Raw genomic sequence first — 27,367 nt, forward strand, 5'->3', positions numbered from 1 at the left:
TACATTACATTACATTGCATTACATTACATTACATTACTTACTTGAAATGTTTGGCTCTATGAAACCTGATGTACTTATATGATTCTGTTTTCTTCAAAGTTGTATCTTCCTGGTCGAATGCACTTATTGTAAGTCGCTTTGGATAAAAGCGTCAGCTAAATGCAATGTAATGTAATGTACTTGCTTCCTGTGCATTTCTCTTTACTAATATGTAGTATGTTAAAAAGTATGTTAAAAAGTATGTTAAAAACATTTAAGTCACCATTTGTGCTGAATTACTTGCTTTGCTGCTAATAAATAAACATATTATTCGGCCACTTTAGCATTCATGTTAATAGATCATAGGAAATGATCACGCAATTGTTTGACATTTTCCCTGTAACTAAAGCCACTCAGATAAAAACAGAACTTTTCCATCCCTCAGTAATTAGCTGCATCTATCACAGTATCCTGCCAGGCTTGGGCTGTGGTTAAGTTAAGTACCCCGGACAATCTATGGGCTTCCATATTAAGATAGAAAGCACTAATATTGGTTTCCGTTATGAGGATGTGTTTGTAGTGAGTCTGTAAGAATAGAAATAATAAAATCTTTGATCAACATTAAAATGTATCCTAAATTAAGAGGAAGTTGCAACTCTGTGGCCCTACATCACCCCTACTTTAATTTGATGAATATAAGCCAAGATAAGCATGTGATCGATTAGAACAATATTCTTTGTTTTCTTCTTTAATTTAATCAGCGTCTTGGCAGGCAGCAGCGATGAAGACCACCCAGAATAATAACTGTAAGTACAAGCTCTTCGTATCCTTCTCTCTTCTCCACTACACAACAGTTAAGTGCACTTCAAGCTCACACAGCATAAGTCACTTTTATAACAGCGGAGCTTGTCCAATGTGGGAGTGTGGGGAGCTCTTGTGTAAACTGACATTTATTGCACTTTTTATTTACAAGCTTTAAAATGTACCTTGAGGAGAAGATAATATTGAAGAAGGTCAAATTTAGATGTCTTCTAAAAGAATTTGATCCACGTTTGCTATATTTTACTTCAGATGTAGGGTCTGAAAAAATGATGTGTGTGCTGTGTGATGTAGTTTTCACTAGTGTTGTGCCGGATTGTATAGTAAACCACGGTAGAAGAGATCTTGAAAGTGAATGCAGTACAGTTGTCAATTTATTGTCTCCATTTAACTGATGGTTTTCTCTGTTTACTGGGAAAATTGGGTAATTGCGGTCCTGCCAGACTCTCGCCATACTACTTCCCTGATGGCTCCCACAAGATTGCTGACATCCTCGTGGATTCATCTTCTTATTATAGACACATGCATTTCCAAATATTTGGACTACCTATGTTGTAAATGTATTATCTTTTCGATTTACACACGGCATTTATTGCATGACTGTCCGTCCTGGGAGAGGGATCCCTCCTCTGTTGCTCTCCCTTAGGTTTCTCCCATTTTCCCTTTAAACTGTGGGGTTTTCTCCGGAAGTTTTTCCTTGTACGATGTGAGGATCTAAGGACAGAGGGTGTCGTATTGTCATACTGATATTCTGTACACACTGTGAAGACCACTGAGACAAATGTAACATTTGTGATATTGGGCTATATAAATAAACATTGATTGATTGATTGATTGATCGATTGATTGATTGATTTATTGATTGATTTATTGAATGATTGATTGATAATTACTCTAAGCAAAGAAAATCGGTATGAATGTAAAATCTGTAAGCTAACTGAAAAAGGTTTGCTATCGGAGGCAATTTGGTTTCCATACATAGGATTGTGTCCAGATATTAGCCCTAGATATCTTACACTACTTTCTTTGACTGACTACTGATGTAAACTTAGTCAAGGTAATTACCTAACCATAATCAACTCACCAAATCAAGTCCGCACATTTAAAACACATGTTGTGAGTCAGTTTGAATCCTGAGTAGTTTTGACCAATCACGTTTCAGGCAGGTTCTTATTAGGCGCTTTCACACCAAGTACTTTTCCCAGGAATAGTTCCCGGAACTTAGTTCTCCGGAAATCTTTAGTTCCGGAAGTATCTAGTAGATCGCGTTCACACCGGAATAAGTTCCATGAGGGAGGATTACGCAAATTAAGCCGCTGACGTCACTTCTTCTTCTTCTGCTTTGGGTTTACTGGCAGACAACTTCACGGCATATACTTCCACCTGAAGTCCCCGGCCGGAAGTCCCCGGAGTTGGGGACTGCCATAAGTTAGTCTCTCTCCGTTGGTGCGCTGGGCTAATGTTAATAATGCTAATGCGAGCAAATAAAATGGCGGCAAATTCCCAGGAACTATCAGAACTATTCCTGGGAAAAGTACTCTGGTGTGAAAGCGTCTATTGTATGCAGGTAAACAGTCCCTCTGGAGAGAAAAAGTGGTTGAATGCATTGGCCTTTGTGCGAAAAAGTACACGTCCCACCGTCCGGGACGTGTTATTTACAATATCGGACAAGTAGATCTTTCAATTGACTGGTCCGGCGGACAAGTGAAGTTTTTCACCCTGATGTATTGTCAAATTATTGATAGATTCAGTTTACAAAAGGCAGAATTCATTCGCAAATTGTACGTGTCCGCCATTGTTCGTTTAGAAATGTTAGTTTCGGTTCTGCTTGTCGATTCCTAAGGAAATGCATCTCGCCGCTTTCTGTACAGTTAGACGGGGGCGGGGCGGGGCGGGAAGTGTAGCACAGTGGCAGGGTTGGGAAGCAAAACTTGGTTCCGAGTAGGAACAAATAACAATTTTCCGGTCCCGGGATTGATCAGAGTTGTGAGGACAGGAGGCGAGGCCGAGCCCCGCGGACCGCAGCTCTCTCTCTCTATGCTCCGGATCAGCTGATCGCTGCATGGTGCAGCTCAGCATCTCTCTCTCTCTCTCTCTCTCTCTCTCTCTCTCTCACTCTCTTTCTACGCACAGCGGATCCGCTGCCCGTTTAACAGCCTCTTCTTTGTCAAACTTTCTTATGTTCTTTCTCTAACACGTAATTAAGGTTATTAAGCGTTTTAGCTCCTGTGTTGTTAATATTGACCGCCATTTCCTTTATGAAGTGAAGCAGCCTCCCTGTGTCCTCGCACTGTCCTCACATCCCCGGACCCCCAGACTCGGAGGAGCACAGGGATGTCAGTATTTTTTATGAAGCAGGGTATAGAAAGTACATTATTGAAATGAAAATACTATTTACTTACTTTTGCAAACAGTGAGCAGCAGGACAGCTGCAGCATGTGTATTGCAGGACATGTGTAAGCGTCTTTGAGTTTTAGAAAAGCGCTAGGCCTATAGGCTATAAATATAATGTATTATTATTATTAGGCCTATGTGTTGGACATGTGTGGTTAGACTCTGTCTCACAGGCAGGTTGCAGTGTAACATCAGAGGAGACTGGGCCAATTGTACATTCTCAAACTGCACCATTTAGAACTAACTAAACAATGCAGAGATTATTTTTTATATAATTGTATTCAATAACCTTAAGAAATTAAACAGTATGAAGTGATTTGTAAATAGGAATACAGATTTGACTTAATGTTTTCATAAATATATTTTTCTCCCAGTTTGTCATGGGACTTATTTTTACCCTCTCAAAGAACCGGAATCGAGAACCGAAAATAACTGGAATCGAAAATCAGAACCGGAATCGTTAAAATCCAAACAATACCCAACACTATGTGTGATACAGTCAAATCCTACTGCTCACTTACGTTAGCGGTGTCGTAAAAACCGTGGGAAAATGTCAAATATGATCGCAAAGAAGAAGATTCCAGTGGCCCCAATTTGTGTCCATTCTGGACAAGTGAAAAATGAATTCGGACAAGTAAATTGCCAAACTCACTTGTCCATGGACAAGTACTCTCTAAAAACTTTTTCTCACACTGCTTAAAGGTCTCATGTCATGGCCATTTCTACTGATCATAATTCCATTGTTTAAGTATACTAAAATAGACGTATACAACCCAGCCCGAACATACACACACACCCACAGCCTGGCTGGGAGTTTGTGTGTGTGCTCACTAGGGCTGTCCCGAATACCATTTTTCGGGCTCCGGATATTCGGTAGTAATCAGAAGCGAATATTCGAATATTCGGTGCGGAGAGTTCTTTTTTTTTTTCAAAAAGGTTTCATAACACGCTCCGAATCCGACACACCTGACAACACGCTGTTAAGCAGAAGCGCAGAAAAAGCATACTATTACGATTTATATTTATTTATTGTCTCAGTACTCGCATACATTAAAACTAAATGTGTCCTCTGCATTTAACGCAGCCGCAGTGCAGCGCCCGGGGACCAAATCTGGTTCCAAATTCCGTCTATAACGTTTTACAACCTGAAGATACAAAACACATATTTCTGTTATAACTTGTTACCGATACAGTAAACAGTATTTAAATGAATGAAGAACGAAAAATAAATGAACAAACTGTACGCCAATAATTGCCTTAGCCCCAGATGTTCCCGCATTACTTCTATTATTTTCACTATTCCGATAGAATTGAAAAACTAATATAAAAAAACAATTTGGTTGCTTGCTCGCAACTATTTTCCAAGCAAAGTAAGTGCACGTCTTTATCATGTGTGACGTTACTGTTTAAACGGCGGATAAAGCAGCTTCATCATGGCAACTTGACAACAGCTAAGCTAAGCTGGGCTACTACTTACAGCATCCAGGTGACTTTTCAGAGTTGTTGTACCACCGTGGTAGGCCAGTTTCTTGTCGCATGTTTGGCACACTGCCTTCTTCTTACCGTCGTCCAATTTAAAATGGTCCCGCACAGCTGAAGTCTTCGGCATTTTGTGGTGAAGCGTGCCGTTTGCGTTTGTGACTGTGAGTGAACGCGATGTCAGGAGCACAGGCTGAGATTGTATATATTTCCGCATTTTAACAGTGCAATTCAAAAGTATAAATATAGTATAAGAATATGGCAATTCGCCTTTATTGATAGCATACATTTAGGGGGAAAAAAATAAAAAAACTGAATATCCGAATAATGAAATTGAAACCCGAATAGTTGGCCAACGAACGAATATTCAAATAGTCTAATATTCGGGTACAGCCCTAGCTCACACACCGACTCATAGCCTCGCCGCGTCCCGCCGTCTCAGGGAGGAGAAATCGGCGGAGCTGCAGCTGAGAAAAGATTGAGTGTGTATGTGAGGAAGTCAACGGATTGGTCAATTTGGATCAATCCATCCACTTAACGCAACGGCTCCGCGGACGTAACGTAACGGCTCCACGGATTGGTCCATTTGGACCAATGGGTCCATTTGGGTATGGGCACGTGACGTCACTGTACCCAGGAAGAAAAAGAGAAATCTCCAACGAAGCATTCTGGGGCAGCATAGACAGCTATTTTCTGTGTTAGAGTTTTACTCGCTACAGGGTGTACTTTGAGGGTTTGTGACTTTGCACACCGTTTACATGCATAAAAGCCTTCATAACACACAAGGGGACGGGTAATAACCGGAAAAGCATGACATGGGACCTTTAATGCAATTACTGGAACCGATGGGCTATTGTCTGACAGTGATTTAGCTTTCTATTAGCCAAATTAGCTTGTAAAACGTCTCTCGTCTCCAAATCAATTCTCAAGTTTCAAGTTGCTAATTGGACTGTAAACAATGAGCAGTGAATGGGAGGGAAATCTTGGCCCGGATATGCACTGGCTTCAGTGAGAAACCCTAATTACTGTCCCTTGACTGCAGTGGTTATCACCGTCTGACCAATTGGTTACAAGCTTGGAGGGAAATAAACCTGAGGTGACACTGCAGGATGTTCCAATTGTTTATGCTGTTGAGATATCCGCTGTGGTGTTGCCTTGCAGTGAAAATGTAATTAAAGTTACTAATGACGCATTTCCACTACAGCCCGGTTTAAGCGTGCCGTGCCCGTTTTTGGTTGCGTTTCCACTAGGCGTAGTTCCGGCTAACAGGTACTTTTTCACAGTTTTCTGGCTCTCCAAAATTGAGGTTCTTTCCGTGCCAACAACCGGGCTGAGTATGCTAAACTAGTGAGAGAATCGCTGGCAACGACAAGCAAATGAACATATTTTACCGTGATTTACATTTTTCTCGATTGCTAACACACTAAAATGCTACATAAAGCACAATTATTTTAACTGACACTCAAAGAGCAAAACATCGGCTCAAATCTCCAAAACTCTAAACACGTTTTCAGCTTTTCACACAATTTGCAAATCAACATGGCACTTTTTGCAAACCACTGCACACGTTTCTCCACGTAAGACACAGGAATCTGACATAAAGTCACGTGTTAGCACATACAAAACACTGATATTAAAAATGCCTCACACATGGACCAATGATCAAGAAACACGTTCCACCTGACCAAACACCTGATAGCATAATTGTTGGCTCATCAATCAGGATGTTAGCACTATAAAAAGACCACAGTTGAGTACTTTCTTACAGCAACAATGGAAGCCAACATGGAAGCAAGAGCAAGAGGAAGAGGAAGAGCTGGGCTGAGAGTGAGAGAAGCAGGAAGAGGTGGGGTGAGAGTGAGAGGAGGAAGAATGAGAGGTAGAGGTAGAGCTGGAGGGAGAGGACGTGGACAAAGAAGAGTACTCTCTAATGAAATTAAACTTTATCAACCATGGTTTGACGATGAGAGAGGCTGGACAGAGGGTTCAGCCTAATCTAAGCCGATTTACTGTACAGAAATCCTGCACAATGTACTGTGGTAGACTTACTTTTATGCAACACGCACACTGAACATCCACTATATCTTTGTTGTTTATCTGAAGGACTGAGAAAAAAAGAGGTGGATTTTCAATGAGGCACGGGAAGCAGCAGTTACAAACTTGGTTTTGGCAAACAATGCCATCACACTTAGAGAGATCCGAAGCATAGTAACTATGTGCTGAGATGCATGTTGCACAATGTTATATTTGAATAAAATGTGATTTTTTTTCAACAACTCATTTGTATTTCTTCATTTACGGTATTTCTGTAAACTCAAGCAATCTTTCTCTGCAGAAACCTCTATGTACAGAGCATAGCCCATAACAGAGGAAAGTGCTTTAGATTATGCTCAGCAGTGTGTAGTTGGGTGATCAAACCATCTAGTATTATGAATGAAGTGTGTTATATTTGGTGCTAAAGTTTGCATTTGTTAAGTGTGTATATAGTTTTGAATGCAGTTCTTTATTTAGCAGGAGAAATTAGGTGTTTTGCACTTTGGGTGTGTGGTTTTGTGAATTCTGTTTAGTGTTCTGAGAAACTGAACAAATAAAAAAAAAATGTGTGTTAGCAATCGAGAAAAGCTGTAATTGTAATACACGTTTCAAAATGATGCCGAAGTAACAACATACTGATACCGGTTAGTAAAAACCATTAATTAATGCTTTGACAAGTCTGCAGACAGACGGCAGGCGAAAAACCTTTTTAAATGCGTGTTTTCTGAATGGAGATCGGCTAAGCTAACGTTGTATATGCTCCGACCGCCCACACTCACAACAACGGCCTATACAGACATAAATAAACCAGCGACTGTATTCACCATGACACAGACAGTCTGTGGTTTGTACTTTTGTTTGTTTAACTTGTGTCTAGTTTCTGAACAGATATGAGGAGCTGTGAGCTCTGAGGGCTAACAGCTAACGGCTGATGTTGGTTTTGTGTTTCGCATTGAAGATGACGTCACGGCTCCGCCTACACTGCGTTACTATAGATACTGCCCCAGTTCCTAAACTGTAATGGAAACGCAGCATAAAGTGACCCTGGCCTAACAAGGCCTAACGAGGCCTAGCCAGTGGAAAAGCGCCATAACTATCCAGCCTGAGAGCATCCCTCACTACTATACCATGTGACTGAAGGATTTTGAGTGGATCATTATTTACGGTGTGGGGATAAGCATATTGCCCTCCTCTCATCAGCTATCATCTCCTCTGGGCAGACAGGGGCTGAGCCAGCCAAAGCAGCACGGATTGCAAGCCTGCTGTTGACCTACTTACTCTGCTGAACCGACTCTTTGCTCATTTCCACTGTGGAAATAAAATTAGGAGTAATTACACAGCCCGCCTCCCGGTGTTCTGCTAAAGCCGCTACGCTGCTTGATGGACTGACCATCGCTGGCACTAAAAAGGTCAAGGACGTTTATTAGAAATAATCACACACTTATTCTGTTAATGGGGGGAGAAGGTGAGGACAGTGACCTCGTTCATATTGCCTACTTGCTGCTCTAGTCTGGAAATGTGATACTGTGATCCTTACTTCTGCCTTCTTTATATTATTCTTATGTAGCTGTGCTTCCTTCTTCGGATCCAAGAATAATGTTCAGACCACAGAGGAGTTACCGATGAACTCTGATACAACACCACACACTCATAGATAACACTGTGAGCATGCTGCTGGAGAAGCTGCCGCTGAGATTAAATGGCTAATCTGCCAGTGCCCTGCTTTGATTCCTGTTGGTTTAATATTTGGCAATGAGGGATAGTTATTACTTGAAGGTCACTTATTATGCAAAATCCTTTTATAAATAAACATGTGTTCCCCTCTGTGTAAAGAGATTCTGCAAGTTTCAGAAAAAAAATATTCACTCACTTTTTGTCCTGATCCATTTACTGTATAAAAAAACTGTGTGAAAATGAGCTGATCAAATTTTGGCCACTTGATGATGTCATAGCGATTTTTTGGCTTGTGTAACCATTAGCCAATAACCAACCAAGGTAACCACTGAATCCGCCTCAAGACACGGGTACTGGCCTACCTTGCTCTGATACTAGCCTCCAGCACGTGCAGTTCCCTATGCATCAGCCACTCGGTTTGCTATCTTGGCTTCAAAACAGTGACACAAGCTCCCCTTAGAGATCAGAGATCCCCTTCAGGACTGCTGGAAGTCTACACATCTTCCATTCATTGCAAAAAATAATATATTGTTGTACTTAAGAGGTTTAGTTCATTTGAAACTAATGCACCAGCACTTAAAATTGTTAGGTTTATTTGAAGCTAATGTACCTGCAGGGTCCTTGCTGCTCTGAGTCGGTCTCATCATGGTTCATTGATTGCACTTTTAAAAAGCATCAGCTTAATGCAATTATGTTTAAGGTTGTGTCTCGATGATCCATCCCAAACAAAGAAGAGTGGACTCTCACTCAATTGTCCCAACAGGTTCCCTTACAGTCAACATGGTGGCCAAGATAACAAAAACAGGAAATTACTCATCTTCGTGACTTACTTCAGTGTATCATTACATATCAGGTATGGAATCAATCTACAGAACTTGTTTAACCTGTTGAACCCCATCCCTGTTTTTCAGGTCTCACGCTCGAAAATGACATTTCCAGAACAAATGACCATAACTACACTTCTGAAAGGGGAAAATTAACAATCTTTTTTCTCAAAGTAATGATAAACCTTTGAGTTGGATGTAGAACTGTCAGAATCAATATAGATGTTTTTTATTTTAAAGAAAATTCAGATTGAATATAGTAAAAGATTGTCATTATAGTGTCCGTCCAAAAAATATTTTTTACTTATAGTGAAAACCACCCTTGAATGATGGGATGGTAGACTAAACAGGTTAAAACTTACAATAAGTCATTTTTTCCAAAAACTGTGAATCACCACTACCTTGAGTGTAGCCATAAATAAACACAAGTAGTATGCAAGATTAGCTGTGGACAGACAGGCGATACATATGCAGACACACAAGCAAATGCATGGTCTCAGCCAGGCTTACCCGGAGAAGAGATAATAATATGATATAACTTATAAGAACAAAACCATTCTACATAATGCAGTTTTCAGTCTCAGTGGTTGAGACATGCAAGTTAGCTTGGCATGCTTTTAGCTGTTCTTGTTAGCCAATCGTCACCTATGAAAGTTGGCGGCCAAAAAAAAAAAAAAAATGGCTCGAATTTACCCCGATCTTGGCCAGTGGAGCATGCGCACTTGCGTATTGCATCACAGCCAAACTTGGCTCAGTCAAATTAATGGAGAGAGAAAAAAACTCTGGATCGGCTTTTAGAGAACTTTAAATAAGGGCTATAAAAGTGTCCATACGCGGTAGTTGATTTAGTTAAAATATCTGCTGATTTACACACGTCTCTTTCCCAATGTATGTCAATTGAAAAAAGTGTCCAATGACATAATGAAGTGATGCAGAAGTTGTAGTTCCACCGTTTGGCCACTATGCAAATATGCTTCAACGTTGGGCGCATTCCCTGGGGGCTTGGTTCAGACTTACTTGTCCTGTGTAGGCGAAGTCCAAAGCGTGCTTCAGTCCAACGCTGGTCACTCCTTGCAGAGTCACTTCGTCTGCCTCACTCTCCACCATACACAAGCTGAACATAGCCTGATGAAACACAAACATGGAGATTAGCCGAGGGAGACATGGCATTAAAAAGATGACCAATAATCACAGTGAAGGTAAATCCAATCCAGCTTTGTTTTTCTCTCTCTAATGTTCACTCTGTAGGCCGATCATATCATATTTGTGAGCTGTTACCGCATTAACAGGAAGATAAATCGTTTTTGCTTTCTGAAAAAACAGCATCACAGTCAATCATAGCGTGCCAGACGCAACATCCTAGAGCCCTTCTGTATTGATTCTCCTGCCTTGGCCCCGGAGGTCAGCAGAAATAAATAGCACAACCAGTACTTTCTGTTAGACAGCCTTTCTATCTTTCTGTCCCTCTGTCACGAACACACACACAAACACACTTGCCTGCCACACTCAGCGGACACAGCGTCTGCAGTGTGTCCCCGCTGTGTGTGAGTCCTGCTGGAGGCTAATCAAAGGTATTGACCGGTGTCACACCATGAGGGGACGACAGAGGCATTGATCAGCAGCAGCAGCGTGGAGGGGAGGGGGAAAGGAGGGTCAACTGTAGCCAAGATCAACTCAACCTGCCTTCTATGAGAGACAGCCGTTCTACCAAGCTTTATAAGGGTTAGAGTTTAGATTTATTTTCCACAAGATGGAATATAAAAAAGTGAATTTACTCAAGTACTCTAGCTATGTTCAATGATGAGGTACCTGAGTATTTCTCTCTTTTCATGCCACTTACTCTTTACTCTTTTACGAGTTAAGATTTTAAGAGATTAATTATAAGGTACATTTTCAAAGGATATTTTCATGTTTCCAACAATTCAAATGATTGTTTTTGGTTTGTGGCAGTGGTTTTCCTTTTAAAAAGGGGCCCTATTATGCTTTTCAGGGTTGTGTTATATTGGTTTCCATGCATGTCTGCAAAGGCTAAAATCCCCAAATCGCTTTCTGAACATTAAAGCATGGAGACATGTCACAATAGAGACACTAAATACAAATGAACTTGAACATATATGCTGAATATATCCTCTTTGATTACATTAATATATTTCATAATAAATACATCATTTTCAGGTTTGGACTGTGCTTCTTTTTTTTTTTTAAAGTGTGAATGTGTCACTTTGCCCTCTGTGTAGAGTTAGTTTGAACAAAGCAATCGGTCTTATGTTTATAAATCTTATTTTATCTTTTATTGCAAATTCTTATTTTTCATATTATATAATACATTTTATTTTATTTACCTTAGAGTGGAATTCATTCTATAATGGAACAACTGTCACGAAAACCAATTTCCCCATGGGTTTATTTCTGGTTTTGATTCGGATTCTGATAACATAACAGTCAGTACATTCTCCTGATCATACTTACATACTTTCACATACACGTATTTGCACTGTGTGGTTTCAGTACTTTTAATAAAGTAGGCTACAGCTCTTCTCCTCTGGCTTGTAATGGGGAAAGAACATTCAAAAAGCTTTCAAAAACAAACCCAGCTGCTGTAGAGAGGTTCTTTCCCCACAGTTTCTTTGCCTCAGGTTAGTGATTTAACCAATTTGCAATTTCACATATCTTTTTAATCGCAGTAGCAATTTGTAGCGGAGTTTGTAGCACAGTCACTCCACGCTATCTCTGCTCAGAGACAGTGTGTAACAGCGTTAGAAGCTTGGCAGGGCCTCAGGCTGGCCAGTTATCGCAGGATCTCTTTGTCATGAAAACGACATTCACTCCTCCAGAAACTCCTCCAAATCTCCATGATTCATAGTACCCATGAACTTTAACAAAGCAACAACCCCCTTCCCTCTGGGATGGCCTCTCTTTATTGCAAGGGTGATGTGCGAGGCAGGGTCAACTCAAGGCAATGCTCAGTTTTGACCAAAGCCTGCACATCTCTCCTCGGCCTTGTTGATTCACCAGTGCGCTAATTAAAGATCCAATGGTCCATTGAGCACATGGCCTGTGGATAAACCTGGGGTGTGACGGGAGCTTAGCTGTGGTCAATGTGTAAATGAGGAGGTCCAAAAAGGAGAGCGCATGTGATGGAGAAACTGCTTGATGTGCAGTGTGTGAGCTCAGAGGGTGAATGAGGGCACCATTAGGGTGTTCACAGAGTTGCCCGCCTCCAGCGCGCACGCTCCTGACCTTGGCGGAGGAGCTGAGGGAGCGCTGGTGATGACGGATGGCTCCTTGGACTCGGGGTATGGATCGAGCGCAGAGACACTTTGAGCCTGAGAGCCCCGCGCGCTGCAGTCCTCTCACATGGTGCTGCAGTGGGGGTGCAGCGCCGCAGTTAGCCTGTCCTGCCAACGCAATTTATGTGTGTACTAGAGAGGACGTGTGACTCGCCATGATACATTACAACATTCAGGGAGGTTGCTTTCATATCTGGGTGAAATATTTTTGCTCTAAGGGCTTGTAGCTATTTACAGGCAGGTTTCTTCAAATAAAATTCTGACATAGTACATGAAAAGCATTTCAGATAAAAGGGTTATGACCGAAGCTGCTGCTGCTGCTTGTATTTTGTCCTGTAGCATAAAAATCTGAGTTCACAAGGGTTCGAGGTGTATACAAATAAAATATTAGTTGTATCTAAAAGATTATGTAAGTGGTTCACCCCGGAAAGTAATGACTAGGGCTGGACAATATATTAACATCTTTTTGACAATGTGATAAAAGACTAGATAGCCAATATAAGTGTGAGTGTTTCATAGTGGTGTCACTATGTCATGGAAGTAAACAAAGGAGTCCAATGGATGTGTTTTGGTTAGGGGGAGTGTGTGGGAGAGAAACTCCCTCTGGAGGGAACACAGAGATTTTAGCCTTTGCAGACCGTTTACATGCACAAAAACCTATATATAAATATGTATTATATATTAATTAATATATATTAATATATAAATATATATTATATATATAAAACCCACTCTACAAGAAAGGGAAACCCCCAAAAAACATAACAGGGCCACTAAAAAGCGATTATTGCTATGACACCAGCTTCAGATAAAAAAGTGGAAGGTACAAGGGTTGTGTGAAATCATCAAAAAACACATTTAGATAACTTAATTATCCATGTGCAGAACCAGGGCTTGTTCTTTTTATGGGAAACAAGCGTATTTGACTGTTTCAATATTACAACAAATAGATAACATTTGCAAATCATAGATAGCACATGTTGTTATGTAATGCTACAAATAAAACAAGTTTGTATGAAATATGTATTCATTATATAGTTTAGTTTGTGTATTCAAAAATATATGAAGGGAAAATCCACACAATTTCATTTTGGGATGGGGCACTAAATGTGGTACTGAATGTCTTTCCACTTGGTCATATTACACAAAATAACCCACTTGTGGATTGATTTACATTGTAACATAAACAAATCAAGCTTCACTATAAGTCTCTGAGGACTGATCAGCTGCAAGTGATATGGCAGAAATACAGGCAAAAGCATTGTTTCTCATGCACTGGTACATTTTGAGATTTTGTTAAAATAGAAACAAAGCATTATCTCAATGTATCTAATCAATCAGGGAAGTTTTATGGAGTCTATTTGTTACATGTTGGACCCCATAGAATTATCTTCATAAATAGGTTAACAATAACAGAGTTCTATGTGGTACAGGTTGTGCATACATCGTCTCCAAGACAATAATAGCTTTTGATACGAGTTAGAAAAATGTTTCTCTTCAGGAAAAGCAAAGAAAGATCCAGTGTGTGTGTGTGTGTGTGTGTGTGTGTGTGTGTGTGTGTGTGTGTGTGTGTGTGTGTGTGTGTGTGTGTGTGTGTGTGTGTGTGTGTGTGTGTGTGTGTGTGTGTGTGTGTGTGTGTGTGTGTGTGTGTGTGTGTGTGTGTGTGTGTGTGTGTGTGTGTGTGTGTGTGTGTGTGTGTGTGTGTGTGTGACTGATTTGTCCGAAAACTCCCCGAGGAGACATCCAGACATCTTAGCAATGTGACGGCATTGGAAGAGGCAGCTGACACATTCAGGACGAGTCCCAGGTAAACAACTCACGCTTGGTCAGGTATTTGATTACGATCACTCGTGTCCCCTGGCTAAGATAATGTGTTATAATCACTGCTACGTGATAAACCAACAGACCCAGAGACAGAGAGAAAACAGGCACTGTTCACGACACAGGGCTACTTCATCTCCTCTGTAAATGAACTTAATGAAACCCAGGAGTGGAGTCAGATGACAAACTGATGATAATGCTGTTAAACCTTGACAGGGGAACAAGAGAACGGAGTGAGTTATATTGTTTACTGTAACAGGCTGATGCAATAATCTGAGGGCTGGAACAACAATGTTGTTCGCCGCTCAGCTGGGACTTGAAATAGCGGTGTTGAACAAAAGTAGAACAAAAGTAAAGAGGATGAAGAAAAGGAGGAGAGGAGTGTGACTCGCCCACCCTAGTGAAAACAACCTACGCACACACAAGTAATCCCTAAGAAATGTGGACATATTTAATCTGCCTCTCATTTTCAAGAGGGATTAATTCTCTGAACTGATCTGCTCAGTGTCCCTAAATCAAATCTCATCTGTGCCCTTTTCCCCGTGCGGCCCATCTCAGCAAATCTCTGATGGTTTGACTGTCTGACAGCAGGAGTCTACATACCACTACCTCTGTGCTATCACTTGAATCAGACTGAAATCTCAGCAAGGGACCAGCAAACACTAGAGACGGATTACTCTCATTGTTTCAAATTTTAAAGTGGTGTTCCTCCAAGACATTTGCTTGGCAGCAAAGCAGAGGCTCTTGAAACAGCATTTAGAACATTGTGAGAGCATAAAGTCCTCCGTTAATAATCTGTGCTAATAGAGTTAGATGGGTAGGACAGGTTTTCTGGCAGTTTCAACAATCTAACAGCTTTGAAGATGGTTATGCAACATGTTACTGTCACCTCTATCACATCAGCAGCAATCTACAATGCCAATGCCAAACATAGGAGATGTGTATTAAAGGAGGACATATTATGCTACATGTTAGGTTCATATTTGCTTTAATGTTCAAAGTTCCCTTTATTTTTCACCCTCTGTCTGAAACCAGAGCCCAGTCTGCTCTGGTTGGTTAGCTGGCTGGCTCTGTTGTGATTGGTCAACCGCTTAGAGATGTTTTGCCCCTTAAGACTGTCACACACAGTGTGTTGAGGCGCTAGCCCAGAGAAGCGTGAGTGTTACGTAGTTATGTCACTATACAGAAATAAACAAAGGAGTAATAGGGCCTCTTTAATAACAAACCGTCAAAATCTTACTGTTCAAAAGTACCCGTATCTGACCCCACAGATCATAAGCCCTTGCATTTTCCTAAAGCCCCGCCTCAAATCCACAGTATCAGGGCAAGACTGGGCTCAATCAAATAAAGAAGAGGTAAAATAACTCAAAAACTACACTTCCTGGGGGCTTGGTTTTCAGACTCACCCTGAAGTAATCACTGCAGGCTGCCAGGACGGCTTTGTGGGCGTGGAACTTCTGCTCACCGGCCACCAGGGTGACGTCACACAGCAAGCCATCCTTCCTCTGCTGGTTGAGAGCGGAGAGCACCAAGTCCTGGTGGGACTTTGACTGACAGAGCCTCTGTCCTGTCAGCATCTCCCCACTGCTAACACACACACACAGACACACACAAATAAGACATGTTAAACTGGAGTTGTAGATGAGACAAAGCTCGCTCGTGCAATAATGACTACTGCTTCTTCAGCTACTCTCATTAAACACTTACAGGAATCCCTTCTGGGAGTATTTTGTGAATAACGACCTTAAAATGTAGTTATCTAGGATTCCTTAATATTTTTTGGAACGCTTGACTGCTCTGAACCTACAACAGTAAGATTTTTTCAACAAGATTTTACACTCCTCAATACGCCCTTAATGTTTGCGAAGCTTGTCATTTAAATCTCCAAAGTGGCTTATTCAAATTGAAATGTAAAACGTCCACCTCCCTTTGTTCGTTTGCAAATTGTTGTCATATGTGGAGGTAAGTTGTAAGAACCAAACGTAGAGACAAAAGGGAGGTGTAAATAACTTCAGGCAATCTTTAATTAAAGTCAAGCTGATACAAAAGAGTTTAACAAGAAACTAAGGGAGCAGACAATGTGGCACAGACAAGCAGCTAAAAGCAAAATAATACAAATCGGGATAGCACCAGGAACACAGGCAGGGAATTTACAGTGAACACAAGTAAATTCACCAGAGAAACATTGACGACAAACTGACAGAGAGCACTGGTAAAGACAACCACACATAACTAATCACTTTGACAAGACACAGCTGGAGAGGGCAGGCATACACACAAGGGCTGCGTCTCAGATCGACTATTTTAATTTCCTCGCTCCTCGGTCCTCGGTCTCACCGGAAGTTGATTTGTCTGCGCCATCTTGAGTACCGTCCCATGGCTCTTATTTCTGCCGGAGGACCGAGGTTGCGTTCGGATAGTTTAAAAATCAGCTCCTAAGTTCTAACCCTATCTCCTAGTCCTTGACCTCTGAGTGAAACGTCACGGGGTTAAGGGATAGTGGATAGGAGAATTCAAAAGGATTTAGGAGAAGAGACTGCGGTACTTTAGAGAATCCGAATGCACTTTCACTATCTGACGTGTTTATGATGCGCCAGCGGACGTCATTTTGTGCGTCTGCTGCTGCTGTGGGGAAACTATGGAAACTACAGTTTTCTATACAGCGGACTACAACATGGATGTATAATAAGAACGACAGACTCATCTAGAGACAGCACTGTGCTCTGATGCTGTTGCTTTATGCTTTATGAACAACAGAGAAACATATTCTTCATGACCAAAGTTGGAATTGAAATAAAAAAGGTGAAACTTATGCTCATCACCCTCTCCCTCCAGTCCACATTAATACAAATGATCCCAATACGTATGATTGTATGAACTATGAAAAGATCTTAAAATCAATACAAATGTATTTATTATAAACGTTAGTCTTTAACACCTATCACTGTTTATATCACCAAACCCCACACAGTTCAGTGAAATGTTGACTTTATTTGATCATTTCAGTAAAAACTAACGTTCATATTTCTCTTTTTGATTATAATACTGATGAACGTTAAAAAAAAAGCACTTTGGCAACTTACCACATACGTTTTAAAATGCTTAATAAGCACCGTAACTTTCATGATATAATTTCTCCGTCATAATCGTTTGTGTCCGTGAACGGCCGACTGTTGTGTGACGTCAAATGCTGCGGCTGCAAGGCATTGTGGGGCAGCATTTTCTCCTCTCCTTTCGGTTAGGGATGTCCAGTGGTTCCTAAGCCAAAGGAGGTTATAAAGGACATTTGAAACCTCCTTTCCTATCATTCTAGAGAATTCAAAGGGCACTTATCGTGGCTGCCACTGAGGGACTTCCGGGTCATTTCACTCGGTTAGGAAGGTTCCTAAGCTAAATGGACTATTCGACTGCAGCCCGAGGATCGAGGAGTGAGGAGCGATAATGGAGGAGCGATAACCGAGGAATCACCAGACCATCCTCCGATGAAATCCTCAGCCACTCGTTCCGCCCCCTTACTGTGTATCGCTCACTGGTTGGACGATGCAGCGCATGCACTGATCTGATGCTTCTTGACATGAGAGCAGTTTCCCAGCGGAGTGAAGAAGATACATGAAACTCAGGAGAGTCACTCCTCAGTCTATACTGTGTTTTGTTTCAATTCATGTATCATTGAGTTAAGAATATGTGATATATCTGAACAACAAAGTGGTCAAAAATCTTTTTATTCATTTATTGGAAACATTTTCATGATCGCTTTTTTCGTTTTACATTTTCATTTATTGTCATTTCCATTCAGTCAGTCATGAAGTGCTATTAAAATGTTAATGTGCTACATATCCACACAAACAAACAAAGTGTGGAGTACAATGAATGTTAATCTAACTGGGTTTTGATAGATAACATATCTGTTTTTCTTCTTTGAATTATTTTATTTATTTTGTGCACTCTAATAAATATTAATCTAACTATTGTTCGTTTATACATTTTAAGAATGGCGTTTATCTTTTTTGAGAATGAGTTTTTATTTTATTTTATTTATTTGGGTCTACAACAGATGATACAAATGTTTGTGTCACTAAATGTGTACTAACAGAGGCGGGTGTGTGTGTGAGAACAACGGGGACAGAGCTGGCTGCTGTCAGAGGAACAGCTGTGCGGCGTCATCACAAATGGACGTCGCTTCACGTGACGCTCCGGAGGAAAGGACGTCCCATTGCTCTTAAAACTAATTTCCCTGCTTCTCGTGGTTTCCTTGCATCCCCCCATGCTTCCCTGGTGGGAGGGACTAGACGCTGGGAAACGTCGCAAGTGAGGGAAGCAAGGATTTCATTTAACCGACCCGAGACTGGGCCAAGGGCAGCAGGGTGATTACACACAGGTGGAAAGAGTCAGGGCGGGGCAGACAATCAGAAAAGGCGGGAAAACATTAAGGCAGAAAGTGAAACTGAAGTTACCTAATGTAACTCCAGCTTCTATGAGTATAGGCGTAGCCCTCTAAGGCTATCGCTATTGGGTAATCCCCTGCACACCTGCGCAGCACTGAAACACTTGTTGTCCACGCCCACCCGCGAGGTGGGCCCAGCCCTCGGACTCACTTCCGGTATAAATAGGAAAGAGGCCCGACAAACTGCTCCCACACAAACAGCTTTTCTTCAACTATTCGTGGAGCCAGTGGAGCCCAGAACTTAGAGGGCTACGCCTATACTCATAGAAGCTGGAGTTATAGTAGTCACTTCAGTTCTATTTCGTATAGGCTTCACCCTCTAAGGCCATCACTATTGGGTTAAGGGCGAAGCAAGATGTAGTCTGCGCCCCACAGGGTCCGCCCGGTACCAGAAGCACAGACACACCTGCTAAGATGGCCTGCTTCACCCCAAAAAACGTTGTCAGGTTCGGCTCCAGAGAAGGGGTGGCCGGAAACCCAACATCTGTGAACCCCTCCACCTTGGTGAGGGGAACAAATGTGGCCACCAGAGCCTTCAAGGTCCTGGGGTTCGCTGCTGCCCCCTCCTGGTACCTCCAGATGGCCGGGAAGCGCGGCCAGATCGGGTCACTCCTGACCCTCTGCACCCGCGAAAATACTCCGGCCATGTCGTCCGGAGCACACCTCTCCTGAGCTGGGGGAACGGGGAGATCTCTGCAGGCGGCTGCCTTTCTGATGATCTCCGGCAGTTCCCCTAGGATGCCACCTATCGCCGGCAGTGCTGTGGTGACGGAGAAGCGCGTATTCGGTGTGTTCGGATGCCAGGCTGGCACCCGGCTCCGACTCTGTCTCCTCCATCCGGAGGAGAGGAGGGAGGGGAGAACCGAACGGTGAACCATGGAGGGAGACGGGGTAGGAGTCGTCCGACTCCTGCCCGGCACTCGGCTCCCGGAACACGAGGGCCTGGTCCGCGGCCTCGTAGGCCTGGATGTAGGCCCCGGCCTCGGCCGCAGCAGCGAGAGCGTCTGCTCTACGCTTCCTGTCGGCCGGAGGGAGATGAGCACAGTGGTCGCATGCTCCGACCCCAGGCAGGATTGGCAATCCAATATGAGTTACGGCACGCAGCTGGTCATAACTCATGATGTACCCAGCATGACATGAGGGGCAACTTCTGACAGAACCCTGTGTACTTGTGTCGAATGCTTAGTGTCTCTCGTGCTTCAGATTGTCGGGCCTCCTTCCTATTTATACCGGAAGTAAGTCCGAGTGTGGGGCCCACCTCGAAGGTGGGCGTGGAACTACAAGTGTTTCAGTGCTGCGCGGGTGCATGGGGGATTACCCTATAGAGAAAGGCTTAGAGGGCGAAGCCTATACAAAATAGAACAGGAAAGAGGAATAAACATAATAAAACACAAAAATACCACGATCATGAAAATTGGACTGCAAAGATATGCCCCTATTAATCACTTACAATGTTATTTTATATCCAGCCACACATATACCCTGGGAACACAGGGATGATCACCTCTAGTCTTCTTAAGAAATCCGTCGTATAGTCCTAACTTCAATGTAACTCTTATATCTTTATGACAGAGCAGCATTTTTGGAATGAGTCTCAGACTGACAAAGAACACTTTCTGCCCATTAGTGTATGTCTCACAGTTCTCAAGTTCGATTCTGTATAGTGGATGAGACACATTACGGAGTAAAGGACTGACTGATTGTGCAAAGGTCGTTTTTTTCAAACCCCATCCTCTGTCCCACCCAGATTCCTCCCATTCATCAACAGCATGGCACCCTCTCTACCCAAATATATCTCTGTCCCCTTACACTTGCGACGTCGCTCTAAAGGCTGCTGTCTGCCAGGAGGCCGGCTCTGTCACCTTCATGGGGATGCCGCCTAACACACAGGAAATAATGGGTGTGTGTGGGTGGGTGCGTGTTCACACTATGTGCCACCAGAGGTAGGATGAATGATGAGTCAGGCTGTCTGTTTGATATTTGGACTCTGCCGAAGGGAAGAGTCGATGGAGAAAAAGGACAAAAAATGCTGTGCTGGATGAGAAGGAAGGGAAATTACCGGAGTGAGCAACTCAGGGACAGAGAAGCTGTAAGGGTGATTGGAGGTGTGATGGGTGGAAGCCTTTGATGCCTTGATGATAGTGACTACACAAAAAAGATGAAAGGATCATCTTATAACTTTGATCATTCGAAGCTGTTGATGTAACGTGCACATTAAAGGTCCCATGTCATGCTTTTCTGGTTATTACCCTTCCCCGTGTGTGTTATGTAGCTTTTTCTGCATGTAAACGGTCACAAACCCTCAAAGTACACCCTGTAGCGAGTAAAACTCTAACACAGAAAATACCTGTCTGTGCGGCCCCAGAACGCCTCGTTGGAGATTTTTCTTTTTTTTCTTCCTGAGTATGGTGACGTAAGCATACCCCGGTGCAAATGGACCAATCCGCAGAGCTCCTCACACACACACACACTCACTCAGCCTTATATTTTCTCAGCCGCGGCTCTGTGGATCTCCACTCACAGTTCGCCAAACACTCACGTCACGTGTGTGTGCTCAGGCTGAGTTCCGCGGTGTCTTGCTGTCTCGCAGACCCCACACAGCAACCAGGAAACGACACCAGTAATCCAGTTCACACTGTCCACTCCTCAAGCCTCAAAGGGCGGAGCAGCGAGACCCGCAACGTCCCGCCAACACGGCACCCAGACCCCACGCAGCATTCTCATCTGTTTGTCATTACTGGTGTCATTTTCTGGTTGCTAACAAATGCCATTGTAACACATAAACACACATCAGAGCACAGTGGGCTCATAGGGAGGGGAGGGCAGGAGCTCCAACAAGGCGTGTAGGACAGAGAGAGAATGCACATAGTATACAGAGATGCTGTATGAGAAACCAATGTGATTTTGGAACATTGAACAATGTAAATCTATTCTAGTAGACCTCAAAAATGGAATTATGATCAGTACAAATGGCCATGTCATGGCACCTTTAAGAGGGTTACTCAAGTGGTTAAGTAATGAAGTTTCATAAAACTGGTTGATGTTCAAGGGGTAGATTACTTTCAAAAGAAAAATATTTAGGATATTTTTCCAACATTGAAAACCAAAGCATCTTTTATTAGTTTGCCGTGCCTTGCCTTGGATGGATTGTATCTGGATTAAAGTATGTTCTCTTAAAAGCTCCTGTTGCCTGCAGGCTTCTGAATTGGTACAGACAAATGCATCATGCAGACAAGTGTTCCCTAGGCTTGCCTACACACACATCTGAAGACATTCTGTGCAACTGTTTTGGCTGAAAAGTGATTTTTTTATTATGAAACTATATATAGTTTTTTTGGGACATGGCCTACTGTTATTGCAATATGTTTCATGAAGGAAAAAAAAGTAGTCTTGTGTGCCCAAAGACTGAATATAGTATCCAAAGAAAAAGGCTGTTTTTTGGAAACAAAGAGCACAATAAAGTAGTTGGTGTCAACTCAAATAGCCTGACTTTAACTACAGATAGAAATGAGATGTTAGATTCTTGCTCAAGACTTAAAACCAATCAAAACAAATGTGGCCTTTTTTTCTCATCATTCTACATAAAGCAAAAAAGGATTATTAAAATAATTGTGATCTCCAAGCGAAAAGCAATATGACATCATCCTAATTTTTCTCATGTCTTGATCCGTCAAAGCCACAAAGGCATAAAACAGCTGTTTTCACAAGCCCCACAGTTCTCCTTATAATTACAGAAATGACCTTGATCTATAAAATAGGGGGAGTTTCACTTTAAAGCCGCAGTGTGCATTTTCAGAAGCCAGCATTACTGTCTGCACAGTTGATATTTAATACTGTACCACTGGGTAGATGGGGTCCTGCATATGATGGCTCAGGAAAACCATCAAAATCTTGACACTTCAAACACGTGTTGCCTGTGTAGCCAATTGTGATTTACAGTATATCCTTCAAGAGAGTTCACGGCTGTGCTTAACCAATCAATACATTTGTATACAGCCCAATATCACAAATTACATTTGTCTCAGGTGGCTTTGCAGTACACCCTCTGTCTTTAGACCTTCATAGTGGCCAGAAAAAACTCCAAAATAAACCCTACTGTCGTCCAAAAACAATAAAAAAACAAATAAATAAGCTACAACATTGCACTTGGTCACATGTTTTATCAATATGACAAACAAGGGCACTTGATTTTTAGTCAATCAATGCTTTTCTGCTGCTCTAAATACTCACATCTCAAGAGCTCTGTTAATTTGATTACTTACTGAGTCAGGTCAGAAGAATTTAATTGCCATTTCTACACTGTAGCTTTGTGCATAATTATGACAATAAAACCTTTGAATTTGAATCTAAACAATTTAGAAAATAAAAATCCTACAATTGAAAGCAAATGTGTAATTTAAAGTGTCTTAAAGCATTCAGTAGCACATTCTTCCATCACTTAAAGGTTACAGATGATTTGACAGAATCCAATTAAAAAGGAATTCAGTAAGAGTACAACCTTCTACAGGAGCAGTGTGCTCTTCATCACATGTGCAGCCCACACTACTCCACTAACTGAGCCAAAGGTCTATGATTTGGATAATATATTACTGGAGTGAATATGTTTTACATTTTATGATATTTTGTATAAACAACCAGATAGTAGCCTAAAGCTAAGTACACAGTTTATAACCTTCTGCTAGTTTTGACTAACAATCTGTTATGATGTGGGATGTAACCTAGCGTGAATAAGCATGCTAATGCTAATTGAGAAGTTTTCATTTATCTATTTTTATGAATTCCTTTTTGTCAAGCATTTCTTTACAGCCCAAAGACAACACATTTATCGAGTACTTTATTTAACGTGCAGCTAGTTAGCTAGCTTGTCAATGTAGCTTGTCCCTTAGTACCTCTCAACTGTGTCTTTCACTACTCTGTGTAGCTAATTATTGTATATGTTCTTTGTGCCTGCTACAACACCTGAGCTTTTCCTCGGGGGATAAATAAAGGCTTATCGTATCTTATGTTACCTTATTTAAGCTAACTCACCACATGACCCATTTCATATAGGGAATGGGAGCCGCAGTGCATATACTGTAGATATCAGTGTTTCCCGGTCATTTGTCTGCGGTTTTGCATCCAAAATCGAAAAAAGTAGGCTCAAAATAGAAATGCCCGTACAAAGAGAAGCTTGAGTCTAGGCAAATCAGAGGAGCGTTATTAAAAAAAAAGTTTATTGATGAATTCCATCCATATCAATTAAGAGAAGGACGGACTGTTCAAGTTAACTGATTTTAGCGCCTCTCTGGTGTTTGGAGTTAGTGTTTACACCTTTCGGCAATTTCAAAATATTACATTTTTAGGCCCATGTCTACTTTACAAATGGGGGGATGTATGACCTTCAAATCTATACAGGTTTATTGACAACTATAGAATTCTCCTGACAGAGGCAAAAAAAAACTAATATAACGCTTACTGAGTGCAAACAAAACGTCGGCATATAAAGCATAATTAATCTCCCAGTATATGTATGTATTCTGCAATATTTCCTTTTTTAAATAATATTCCCAGTGTAGTGGTTTGTGTGCCTGTATTTCAGAAGTATAAGATGTCACTCATGCTCCTTTTTTTGTTTTGCTCGTTGGTCATAGGAGTGGCTGTTATAGCCAGTGACATAATATTGCCTACCAGCCATGTTTAAAACATTTAAAGTCAATAGGTTGCAGTCGCTAGTTGCGAGTTACTGTTGATGACGTAACATTCCCATCCCCATTCGCTAATGTATGTGTTCAACAAATGAATGAATTTATTTAGAAAATTAATGTATTGAAAGATCGCTAATGAAATGGTAAATGGTTTGTTTGTCTATCTGCAAAATAACACGCGTTAAAACAACCAGAGTAAATAACCCATATTGTTTCATTTTATTCCAGATATTTCTGAATTATTGATTTAAGTTGCAATCCTATTTGTGATAAGTTTATAAAGATATATGTCACTAAAAAGAGAAAAAGGACTAACACATTGTTTGATTCTCATGGGATTTGTTGAAAATAACAAAAAGTATAGAGCACGCAGCCTTTCTCCTTCGTGTGGGTTTACCTTTTTCTAACCTCCAATAAATCCAAACAGCCGAAATCCAGTGAAGCCTGTACACTGGGAACATCTTTATTGAGCACAATATTGATTTTACATGGATCTTCTTCAGGCTAGAATAAATAATAGTGCACTCTGCTTAGTCCCCTAAGCAGTGTGATGAAATAGTCTTTTGATTTTTCAGTGCATAACTGCTACTTGAGGATTTTTTCCAACTGGTTCCATGAGCCTTTATCAAGCATGTGTGGAATGTTTTGACGGACCAGTCCACTTACCTGAGGCTAGGTTCAGAAGGCATGCCCCTGGAGATATGATGAGGTGAATAAGGTGGAGGTGGAGGGGAGGTGTTATGTGGCTCCTGAGGACTGTCGTCTCCTCACTGGGATCATGCATCAGCCTGATAGGACAGAACAGCACGTCAGTTTTACTCAGACCATCCACTCCACCCAGACGCACTGTGACAACCTTCTCTGCGATGTGTGAAGAGATGCAACAGCGCGTCAAGCCAAGTGCTGACTTTGTCCCTTCTCTTGACTTTGACAATTATCATTGCTGTTCTTTCAAGGCCTTTTCATGTCACAGCGACAGGCGGATCGACATCAGAGAAGACGAATAAACAAGCTCAGCACTTCTACAAACAAGCTGGGAGTCCAAATTACACCAAGTCAGTTTGGTGTAGCTACAACCTTGACATAATGTGTGACACAACTGAATCTGATACCCCTCTGTCTGCAGGGACAAAATGCCCAGCAGCACAAGAGGGAGACAAAGGTCAGCACCACTGAAATCCTAGATGGTTGAAATACTACTTAAATACGTACAATAAGGCGCCCCCAGGTCCCCCAACATTTTATAAGAAATGCTTTTGTATGTATGTGGTCTCCCTCAAGGCAGGGCTAAGTGTACAAGTGGCTGCACTTCAGCGAGATCTAGCTATCGATCTGTTCATGAGTGACCTTCAGACGCATGGCCACAGGCAACTGCTGAGTGAAGAGGGAGAGAAGGAGCTTACTATCCTAAGTCCATCCCCTAAAAACAGGACAACACATGCTGCACATATTTCATAGCTTTACATAAATAAGCTCTTGATTGTGTTGTTCTTATAGAGGCAAATCAAGCTATTTTATTTGAAATAAACATCTTGAGAATGACACCTCTAGTGCAAATGAGACTAAAATTCCATATTTTCCAAGATGTTGAATACATGTCCTTAATATAAGCAGCTCATCAAGTTTGATTGATTACATTCAGCTACTGCACATGGGATTTTGTCCCAGCTTTCTAATGAGATAATGACATAATTTGAGCTTCAAAATGGATTAAACATATCCGGATGATGGACATATTTAGGACCTGACAACAAGTAGGCCATGCAAAAAGACTGTAATCTCCTGACTGCAAAAAAGCACAGATCTAGATGTTGTATTTTACGCACAAGAGGCAATTAGGGATGACCAATGATCAGTGCGCAAGGAAGAGGATCGGGAGAAGACAAATAAATGTTTGGGTTGACAGAGAAACAGACACCATTAGTGAATTATAACTGTCACTTTCCAAAAAGCTCCCAGCTGTCAAAAGGTCTCCTAGCAACAGGCCAGCGCCTCGGTCCAAAAACTATGTCGGAGAACACCCTCCTCGAGCACAATAATCCTGTTGCATCCGTCACATGGCGCACGCACACACCAAATTCTATATAGAGCACATAAGGGCTTGCCAGGAATTAACTGTATTCGGCTTCCCTCTTGTCTTAATATGCAACACAGGCTTACGCACCTCATATGAATGTGTTATGATTCAGTCCCGTCCCCTTTGGCGGCGCCTCCGGTACAAATGTCATCTGATGTCCGAGGTTGGGCTCTCCTACATCCGCGGAGAAAGAAAAGGAGCGTTGTTATCGCGGACACTTTATTGGTTACAGTGTAGCACCTACATTGTTAGGTTTTAAACCCCGCCTCTACACGGCGGTCGCATGAATATGGACAAAGATGGGAAACAGCGCCCTCTGGTGGATAATTGCGATACGGCAAGCTATGTGAATGCCTGTGTGTTAATATAATAGAGTCATGACTATGATGGGGGGGGGGGGGGGGGGGGGGGCACTGTAAAGGAAGAGTCTGATTAATGCCAAGTGCTGTTATTTAACACCATACTGCTCCCAGTGGTGGAATGTATACCTGAGTGAATTTACTCAAGTACTGCACTTAAAGCAGGTAGGGTAGGTAAGAATGGAGAAACCAGCTCGAGTACGATAGAATTTCCCAAAAAAATCTGTCCCTTCTTTCAGACTTCCTTAGCTCCTCCCTATGGCCCCTCCTCCAACAAACACGAACGCGCACATGACCAATGAGGGCACGAGATAAGTTTGTGCACAAGATGGAAGGCTGACAGGCAGGTAGGCCATCCAGTTATTTTAGCCGGGCCGGCTAAAATAATTGGTCGTGCTTTTTACAGTGCCACGGCTTCCATGGGTAATGATTTGGGATAAGACCTCACAGTTGTTGAGCATATTTACTACATACATGAAAACAGGCAT

At 41.9% G+C, this 27,367-nt stretch overlaps 1 protein-coding gene across 8 annotated transcripts in view; it reads right to left on the reverse strand.

Annotated features, from left to right (window-relative positions):
* klhl32 (kelch-like family member 32) overlaps positions 1 to 26,761 on the reverse strand; it is a 52,771-nt gene extending 26,010 nt beyond the window's left edge. The window contains exons 1-4 of one of the 8 annotated variants that reach the window (XM_079694666.1): positions 26,608 to 26,761; positions 25,110 to 25,231; positions 15,722 to 15,899; positions 10,222 to 10,329 (exon numbers count right to left, since the gene is read on the reverse strand). In XM_079694666.1, coding sequence (XP_079550792.1) covers positions 10,222 to 10,329; positions 15,722 to 15,899; positions 25,110 to 25,132 — 309 coding nt within the window. In that variant the 5' untranslated portion in view covers positions 25,133 to 25,231; positions 26,608 to 26,761. The other 7 variants (XM_079694665.1, XM_079694663.1, XM_079694667.1 and 4 more) reach the window with 7 other exon arrangements.
* Between the last annotated feature and the right edge of the window lie 606 nt (positions 26,762 to 27,367).

This window comes from Notothenia rossii (assembly GCF_949606895.1).
Source record: "Notothenia rossii genome assembly, chromosome: 7".
In the NCBI taxonomy this organism is placed as follows: domain Eukaryota; kingdom Metazoa; phylum Chordata; class Actinopteri; order Perciformes; family Nototheniidae; genus Notothenia; species Notothenia rossii.